Source organism: Aquarana catesbeiana, linkage group LG13, assembly GCF_042186555.1.
Source record: "Aquarana catesbeiana isolate 2022-GZ linkage group LG13, ASM4218655v1, whole genome shotgun sequence".
Lineage (NCBI taxonomy): Eukaryota > Metazoa > Chordata > Amphibia > Anura > Ranidae > Aquarana > Aquarana catesbeiana.
The window spans coordinates 223,281,615-223,291,430 of NC_133336.1; the positions used below are offsets into that span (position 1 = coordinate 223,281,615).

The 9,816-nt window shown below is 51.6% G+C and overlaps 1 protein-coding gene across 2 annotated transcripts in view; it reads right to left on the reverse strand.

The window, feature by feature from the left end:
- Positions 1 to 4,218, reverse strand: part of CFAP141 (cilia and flagella associated protein 141) — a 12,368-nt gene extending 8,150 nt beyond the window's left edge. For both annotated transcript variants that reach the window (XR_012237058.1, XM_073609223.1), the window contains exons 1-2: positions 4,067 to 4,218; positions 3,873 to 3,920 (exon numbers count right to left, since the gene is read on the reverse strand). Coding sequence is in view for 1 of the 2 variants with exons in the window: in XM_073609223.1 (XP_073465324.1) it covers positions 3,873 to 3,920; positions 4,067 to 4,186 (168 nt within the window). In the remaining variant the exon portion in view is untranslated. The remainder of the gene's footprint in view (positions 1 to 3,872; positions 3,921 to 4,066) is intronic.
- Positions 4,219 to 9,816: the final 5,598 nt, after the last annotated feature.

The window sequence follows — 9,816 nt, forward strand, 5'->3', positions numbered from 1 at the left end:
GGGGGTGAGAATGATTTGGGGGGTGGGGGGGTGAGAATGATTTGGGGATGGGGGTGAGAATGATTTGGGGGTGGGGGAGGTGAGAATGATTTGGGGGTGGGGAGGTGAGAATGATTTGGGGGATGGGGGGTGAGAATGATTTGGGGGGATGGGGGGGTGAGAATGATTTGGGGGTGGGGGGTGAGAATGATTTGGGGATGGGGTGAGAATGATTTGGGGGTGGGGGGTGAATGATTGGGGTGAGAATGATTTGGGGGATGGGGGGTGAGAATGATTTGGGGGGTGGGGGAGGTGAGAATGATTTGGGGGTGAGAATGATTTGGGGGATGGGGGGTGAGAATGATTTGGGGGGTGGGGGAGGTGAGAATGATTTGGGGGTGAGAATGATTTGGGGATGGGGGGTGAGAATGATTTGGGGGGTGGGGAGGTGAGAATGATTTGGGGGTGAGAATGATTTGGGGGATGGGGGGTGAGAATGATTTGGGGGTGAGAATGATTTGGGGGATGGGGGTGAGAATGATTTGGGGATGGGGGGTGAGAATGATTTGGGGGATGGGGGTGAGAATGATTTGGGGGGTGGGGGAGGTGAGAATGATTTGGGGGTGAGAATGATTTGGGGGATGGGGGAGGTGAGAATGATTTGGGGGTGAGAATGATTTGGGGATGGGGGGTGAGAATGATTTGGGGGGTGGGGGAGGTGAGAATGATTTGGGGGTGAGAATGATTTGGGGGATGGGGGGTGAGAATGATTTGGGGGTGGGGAGGTGAGAATGATTTGGGGGATGGGGGGTGAGAATGATTTGGGGGGTGGGGGAGGTGAGATGATTTGGGGGGATGGGGGGTGAGAATGTTTGGGGTGAGATGATTTGGGGGTGGGGGGGTGAGATGATTTGGGGTGGATGTTGGGGGTGGGGTGAGAATGATTGGGGGGTGGGGGTGAGAATGATTTGGGGGTGAGAATGATTTGGGGTGGGGGTGGAATGATTTGGGGGGTGGGGGGTGAGAATGATTTGGGGGTGAGAATGATTTGGGGTGGGGGGTGATGATTTGGGGGGGGGTGAGAATGATTTGGGGGGTGGGGGGTGAGAATGATTTGGGGGTGAGAATGATTTGGGGGGATGGGGGGTGAGAATGATTTGGGGGGTGGGGAGGTGAGAATGTTTGGGGGTGAGAATGATTTGGGGTGGGGGTGGATGTTGGGGGGTGGGAGAATGATTTGGGGGTGGGAATGATTTGGGGGTGGGGGGTGAGAATGATTTGGGGGTGGATGTTTGGGGATGGGGGTGGAATGATTTGGGGGATGGGGGGTGAGAATGATTTGGGGGGTGGGGGGTGAGAATGATTTGGGGGTGAGAATGATTTGGGGGTGGGGGGTGAGAATGATTTGGGGGTGAGAATGATTTGGGGGTGGGGGGTGAGAATGATTTGGGGGTGGGGGGTGAGAATGATTTGGGGGATGGGGGGTGAGAATGATTTGGGGGGTGGGGGAGGTGAGAATGATTTGGGGGTGGGGGGTGAGATGATTTGGGGATGGGGGTGGGAATGATTTGGGGGGTGGGGGAGGTGAGATGATTTGGGGGATGGGGGGTGAGAATGATTTGGGGGTGGGGGAGGTGAGATGATTTGGGGGATGGGGGGTGAGAATGATTTGGGGGTGAGAATGATTTGGGGGATGGGGGTGAGAATGTTTGGGGGGTGGGGAGGTGAGAATGATTGGGGTGAGAATGATTTGGGGGATGGGGGGTGAGATGATTTGGGGGGTGGGGGGTGAGAATGATTTGGGGGTGAGAATGATTTGGGGGATGGGGGTGAGAATGATTTGGGGGGTGGGGAGGTGAGAATGATTTGGGGGTGAGAATGTTTGGGGGATGGGGGGTGAGATGATTTGGGGTGAGATGATTTGGGGGATGGGGGTGAGAATGTTTGGGGGGGTGGGGGAGGTGAGATGTTTGGGGGGGGGGGGGGTGAGAATGATTTGGGGGTGAGAATGATTTGGGGGGTGGGGGAGGTGAGAATGATTTGGGGGTGAGAATGATTTGGGGGATGGGGGGTGAGAATGATTTGGGGGGGTGGGGAGGTGAGAATGATTTGGGGGTGAAATGATTTGGGGGATGGGGGGTGAGAATGATTTGGGGGGTGGGGGAGGTGAGAATGATTTGGGGGTGAGAATGATTTGGGGGATGGGGGGTGAGAATGATTTGGGGGGTGGGGGAGGTGAATGATTTGGAGGTGAGAATGATTTGGGGGGTGGGGGAGGTGAGAATGATTTGGGGGGTGAGAATGATTTGGGGGATGGGGGGTGAGATGATTTGGGGGGTGGGGGAGGTGTGAATGATTTGGAGGTGAGAATGATTTGGGGGGTGGGGAGGTGGAATGATTTGGGGGGTGAGAATGTTTGGGGGATGGGGGGTGAGATTTTGGGGGGTGGGGGAGGTGGAATGTTTGGGGTGAGATGATTTGGGGGTGGGGGGTGGAATGATTTGGGGGATGGGGGGTGGGATGATTTGGGGGGTGGGGGGTGGAATGTTTGGGGGTGAGATGATTTGGGGGGTGGGGGGTGAGATGATTTGGGGGGTGGGGGGTGTGATGATTTGGGGGGTGGAATGATTTGGGGGATGGGGGGTGAGATGATTTGGGGGTGGGGGGTGAGATGATTTGGGGGATGGGGGGTGAGAATGTTTGGGGGGTGGGGGAGGTGAGATGATGTGGGGGTGAGAATGATTTGGGGGGATGGGGGGTGAGATGTTTGGGGGGGTGGAGGTGGATGATTTGGGGGTGGGGGGGTGAGAATGATTTGGGGGGTGGGGGAGGTGAGATGTTTGGGGGGTGGGGGTGGTGAGATGTTTGGGGGTGGGGGGGTGTGGTGTTTGGGGGGGTGGGGGGGGGTGGATGTTTGGGGGTGGGTGATTTGGGGGATGGGGGGGTGTGAATGATTTGGGGGGTGGGGGTGGTGGAATGATGTGGGGGTGTGAATGATTTGGGGGATGGGGGGTGGATGTTTGGGGGGTGGGGGGGTGGATGATTTGGGGGTGGGGGAGGTGAGATGATTTGGGGGGTGGGGGGGGGTGGATGATTTGGGGGGTGGGGGGTGGGAATGATTTGGGGGTGAGAATGTTTTGGGGGATGGGGGGTGAGATGATTTGGGGGATGGGGGGTGAGATGATTTGGGGGGTGGGGGAGGTGAGAATGATTTGGGGGTGAGATGATTTGGGGGTTGGGGGGTGAGAATGATTTGGGGGGTGGGGGGTGAGAATGATTTGGGGGTGGGGGAGGTGAGAATGATTTGAGGGTGAGAATGATTTGGGGGGTGGGGGGTGAGATGATTTGGGGGGTGGGGGAGGTGAGAATGTTTGGGGGATGGGGGGTGAGAATGTTTGGGGGGTGGGGGGTGAGAATGTTTTGGGGGTGAGAATGTTTGGGGGTGGGGGGGTGAGATGATTTGGGGGGTGGATGTTTGGGGGGGTGGGGGTGAGAATGATTTGGGGTGAGATGATTTGGGGGGTGGGGGGTGAGAATGATTTGGGGGTGAGATGTTTGGGGGATGGGGGGTGAGTATGATTTGGGGGTGGGGGAGGTGAGATGATTGGGGGGTGAGATGATTTGGGGGGTGGGGGGTGAGATGTTTTGGGGGTGAGAATGATTTGGGGGATGGGGGGTGAGAATGATTTGGGGGTGGGGGAGGTGAGAATGATTTGGGGGTGAGAATGATTTGGGGGATGGGGGGTGAGAATGATTTGGGGGTGGGGGAGGTGAGATGATTTGAGGGGTGGGGGAGGTGAGAATGATTTGAGGGGTGGGGGAGGTGAGAATGATTTGGGGGGTGGGGAGGTGAGAATGATTTGGGGGTGCTCTCTCTGCCCCTCCCCCCTCACCTGGGTGGTGCTCCGGGTCTCTCGGAAGGTTCTTGTGGTGATCATTATCTGTGGAAAGAGAAGGTGATGGTGATATTGGGGTGTCTTTCCCCCCCCCCCCGATCACTCTCCCAATGCCTAAACATCTCTTCTCTCGGCTCCCAGGGCCTGAAACATGTCAGTGTACAAAGGACATACACACATATAACACGCACCTCTACACCCGGATCTATTATATAATAAATGGAGAGGATCCCAACCCTCCAATCCCAGGAGAGACTTCTCTGGATACTTTGTATCTGATCTACAACTTCCTCCCACTGCTCTGTCACCATGGAAACGGTAAACAAATCCTCAGATTTCCCCAAACATTTCCCTTCTCTTTTTTTGTTGCTTCAACTTTATTGAGATTCAGTCTATGAACACAAAGAACAAACCCACATCCTGTATAATATACAGCCGGTAAAATCAGTATTGAAGCCAACACTGTTTTTCTAGGTAACCACACATTATATTACCAAAAGTATTGAGACACCTGCCTTTACACACACATGAACTTTAATGACATTCCAGTCTTGGTCTGTAGGGTTCAATACTGAGTTGGTCATCCCTTTACATCTATAACAGCTTCAACTCTTCTGGGAAGGCCATCCACAAGGTTTAGGAGTGTGTCTATGGGAATGTTTGATCGTTTTTCCAGAAGAGCAATTGTGAGGTCGGGCACTGATGTTGGATGAGAAGGCCTGGCTCGCAGTCCCTTCTGTAATTCATCCCAAAGGGTTGAGGTCAGGACTCTGTGCAGAACAGTCAAGTTCCTCCACCCCAAACTTGCTCATCCATGTCTTTATGGACCTTGCTTTGTGCACTGGTCCAAATGATTTGTTGGAGGGGGGATTATGGTGTGGGGGTTGTTTTTCAGGGGTTGGGTTTGGCCCCTTAGTTCCAATGAAGGTTACTCTAAGGCGTCAGCATACCAAGACATTTTGGACAATTTCATGCTCCCAACTTTGTGGGAACAGTTTGGGGATGGCCCCTTCCTGTTCCAACATGACTGCCCACCAGTGCACAAAGTAAGGTCCATAACATCCGTCTTTCCACTTTTATACTTCATGTTAATACAAGTTTAGTGGCATTTGGAAGCGTTTTTTAAAGATAACCTCAGGAGACTCCCAAATACCCACAATACATGAACAACAATTATTATTAACAATTTCAGCCCTCTCACCCCCTCCCCCTCTCTCTCTCCCTCCTTTCCCCTTCTCTCTCCCCCCTCATCTCTGTCCCCCCCCCTCTTTCTCTCTCCCTCCCCCTCTCTCCACCCCCCTTTTCTCTCCCCCCCTCTCTCTCCCCCCCCCCCTCTCTCTCCCTCCCCCTCTCTCCCCCCCCCTCTTTCTCTCTCCCCCCCCCTCCCCCCTCTTTCTCCACCCTTTCTCTCCCTCCCCCTCTCTCTCCTTCCTTCTCTCTCTCTCCCCCCTCTTTCTCTCTCCCTCCCCCCTCTCCTCTCTCTCCCTTCCCCCTCTCCTCTCTCTCCCTTCCCCCTCTTTCTCTCTCCCCCTCCCTCCTCTTTCTCTCTCCCCCCTCTCTCCTCTTTCTCTATCCCTCCCCTCTCTTTCTCCCTCCCCTTTTCTCTCCCTCCCCCTCACTCTCTTTCCCCCTCTGTCTCATTTTCTCTCTCTCCCCCCTCTTTCTCTCTCCCCCCTCTTTCTCTCTCTCTCCCCCCTCTTTCGCCACCCTTTCTCTCCCTCCCCCCTCTCTTTCTCTCCCTCCTTCCCCTTCTCTCTCCCCACTCTTTCTCTCTCCCTCCCCCCTTTCTCTCTCCCTCCCCCCCTTTCTCTCTCCCTCCCCCCTCTTTCTCTCTCCCCCCCCCCCTTTCTCTCTCCCTCCCCCTCTTTCTCTCTCCCTTCCTCTCTCTCTACCTCCCCCTCTCTCTCTCTACCTCCCCCTATCTCTTCCCCTCTCTCTCTCAATCTCTCTTTGTTACACAGTTAAATAGTATACTTGTCCTCATAGTTACATAGTAGGTGAGGTTGAAAAAAGACACAAGTCCATCAAGTCCAACCTATGTGTGTGATTTGCCGCTCTTACAGTAAAGAACCCTCTATGTAGTTTAAGGTTAAACCTCTTTTCTTCTAATTTTAATGATTGACCCCGAGTCTTGTTAAACTCTCTTCCACAAAAAGTTTTATCCCTATTGTGGGGTCACCAGTACAGTATTTGTATATTGAAATCATATCCCCTCTCAAGCGTCTCTTCTCCAGAGAGAATAAGTTCAGTGCTCGCAACCTTTCCTCATAACTAAGATCCTCCAGACCCTTTATTAGCTTTGTTGCCCTTCTTTGTACTCGCTCCATTTCCAGTACATCCTTCCTGAGGACTGGTGCCCAGAACTGGACAGCATACTCCAGGTGCGGCCGGACCAGAGTCTTGTAGAGCGGGAGAATTATCGTTTTATCTCCGGAGTTGATCCTCTTTTTAATGCCAATATTCTGTTTGCTTTGTTAGCAGCAGCTTGGCATTGCTGAGCCTATCATCTACTAGGACCCCCAGGTCCTTTTCCATCCTAGATCCCCCCAGAGGTTCTCCCCCCAGTGTATAGATTGCATTCAGATTTTTGCCACCCAAATGCATTATTTTACATTTTTCTACATTGAACCTCATCTGTCATGTAGTTGCCACCCCATTAACCACTTCCCGCCCGGCCCATAGCAGAATGACGGCCGGGCGGTGGTTCAGTTATCCTGACTGGGCGTCATATGACGTTCAGCAGGATAAAAGTCGCCGCGCGCTTGTGGGGGCGCGCATCATGGCGATCGGTGGTGCGGTGTGTCAGTCTCACACACCGCTACACAGATCTTGGTAAAGAACCTCGGGCGGAAGCTCTTTACCACGTGAATAGCCATGTCCAATCACAGCTGATCACGATGTAAACAGGAAGAGCCATTGATCGGCTTTTCCTCACTCACGCCTGACAGACGCAAGTAGAGGAGAGCTCTCCTGACGGGGGGGGGGGGGGGGGGGGGGGGGGTGTTTGCGCTGAAGCTGCCAGGACCACCAGGGAAGCCCTAACCTGTGGATGGCCAGGTACATCCCCCATGGCCATCCACATGTGCCAACTTATGCCCAACATATGCCAATCAGTGCCCACAAATGGGCACTGACTGGCACCATTATAGAACTAATAAAATCAGTGATGCCCAGCAATGCCACCCACCAGTGTAATCAGTGCAACCTATCAGTGCCCATCAGTGCCCACCTATCAGTGCCACCCATAAGTACCCATTAGTGCCACCCATAAATACCATCAGTGCCACCTATGAATGTCCATCAGAGCAGCCTACAAGTGCCCATCAGTGCCCACCCATCAGTGTCACCCATAAGTACCCATCAGTGCTCGTATGAATGCCCATTAGTGTAGCCTATGAGTGCCCATCAGTGCCACCTATCAGTGCCTACCTATCAGTGCCACCAATGAGTACCCATCAGTGGCACCTATAAGTACCCATCAGTGCCCACCTATCAGTGCCACCCATAAGTAACCATCAGTGCCACCTATGAATGCCCATCAGTGTAGCCTATGAGTGCCCATCAGTGCCGCCTATCAGTGCCCACCTATCAGTGCCACCCATGAGTACCCATCAGTGCCACCTATCAGTGCCACCCATCAGTGCCACCTATGAATGCCCATTAGTTCAGCCTATGAGTGCCCATCAGTGTCACCTATCAGTGCCCGCCTATCAGTGCCACCCATAAGTGCCACCTATGAATGCCCATCAGTGTAGCCTATGAGTGCCCATCAGTGCCACCTATCAGAGCCCATCATCAGTGCCACCTCATTGGTGCCGCCTTATCAGTGCCCGTCAGTGCAGCCATATCAGTGAAGCAGAAAACGTACTTATTTACAAAAAATTTTTAAGAGAAACAAAGAAAAACTTTTTGTTTTTTTCTAAATTTTCGGTCTTTTTTTATTTGTTGCACAAAAAATAAAAACCCCCAGAGGTGATCAAATACCACCAAAAAAAAAAAACAACCTCTATTTGTGGGAACAAAATGATAAAAAAATCAGTTTGGGTACAGCGTAGCACGACCGCGCAATTCGCAAGTCGTTCAAATTGCGACAGCGCTGAAAGTTGAAAATTGGCCTGGGCAAGAAGGTGTCTAAGTGCCCGGTATTGAAGGGGTTAATTTGTTCAGATCTTTTTGCAAGGTTTCCACATCCTGCGGTGAAGTTATTGCTCTGCTTAGCTTAGTATTGTCTGCAAATACAGAGATTGATACTGTTTTAGCCCATCCTCCAGGTCGTTTATGAACAAATTAAATAGGATTGGTCCCAGCACAGACCCCTGGGGAACCCCACTACCCACCCCTGACCATTCTGAGTACTCCCCATTTATCATATTTGTTATGTGTTACTCTGTGTGTGGGGGGTAAAAAATGTATAGCAAGCCCGCCAGCTTCACTTAAATAGCTTATCCTTGACCATTCATAAATAAATTGTTAGAGAGTAGTGAGGCGCTGACAGTTCAATGGATTGTAAAGGTTCATTTTTTTATTTTTTTTAAATAACAAACATGTTATACTTACCTCCACTGTGCGGGTCGTTTTGCACAGAGTGGCCCCGATCCTCCTCTTCTGGGGTCCCCCAGCGGCTCTTGCAGTTCCTCCCCGCACTGTATAACCCCCTAGGAGAAACGCTCTCCCCGGGGGAAGGGGGGGTTACCTTGCGGGCGCGCTCCCGAGTCCAGCATTTGCGTCCATAGACACGAATTCCGGACTCGGCCCCGCCCCCCAGCGCCCACGTCATTGGATTTGATTGACGGCAGCGGGAGCCAATGGCTGCGCTGCTATCAATCTATCCAATCAAGAGTCGTGACCCCCCGGGCAGAGGAAGAGCGCGTCTCAGGCGTGTGGAATTCCAGGGGCTCAGGTAAGTAAAATGGGGGGGGTCACTGCCAGGTGTTTTTTCACCTTAAGCACTTCAGCCCTGGAAGATTTTACCCCCTTCCTGACCAGAGCACTTTTTTTTGCGATTCGGCGCTGCGTCGCTTTAACTGACAATTTCGCGGTCGTGCGACGTTGCACCCAAACAAAATTGACGTCCTCTTTTTTTCCCCCCACAAATAGAGATTTCTTTTGGTGGTATTTGATCGCCTCTGCGGTTTTTAATTTTTTGCGCTATAAACAAAAAAAAAAGAGCGACAATTTTGAAAAAAAAAAAAATTTTTTTACTTTTTGCAATAATAAATATCCCCAAAAAATATATAAAAAAACTAATTTTTTTCCCTCAGTTTAGGCCGATATGTATTCTTCTACATATTTTTGGTAAAAAAAAAAAAAAAAAAAAAATACCGCAATAAGTGTATATTGATTGGTTTGCGCAAAAGTTATAGCATCTACAAAATAGGGGATAGTTTTGTGGCATTTTTATTAAATTTTTTTTTTTATTAGTAATGGCGGCGATCTGCAATTTTTATCGTGACTGCGACATTGCGGAAGACACATCGGACACTTTTGACACTATTTTAGGACTAGTGACATTTATACAGCAATCAGTGCTATAAAAATGCACTGATTACTGTATAAATGACACTGGCAGGGAAGGGGTTAAACACTAGGGGGCGATCAAGGGGTTAAGTGTGTTCCCTGGGAGGTGTTCTAACTGTGGGGGGAGGGGCTCACTAGGACATGACAGAGATCACTGCTCCTGATGACAGTTCTGTCGCTCCGTTCTGCCGCTCTGTGTCACGGGCCCCCGGCGCATATCGAGTCTGCAGGACCCGCGGGCACGCTCACAGAGTACGCAGGGGGCGAGCGGCGGCACGCCCGCAATGCCGCGTCTTAAAGGGGATGTACAGGTATGCCCACTGTGTTAAATCAGCAGCAATAGAAAATAGGTGTATAAACATGCAATATAAATAATGATCCAAAACCTGTAATAAAAGTGATCCTAGTGCATAAATAATAACTT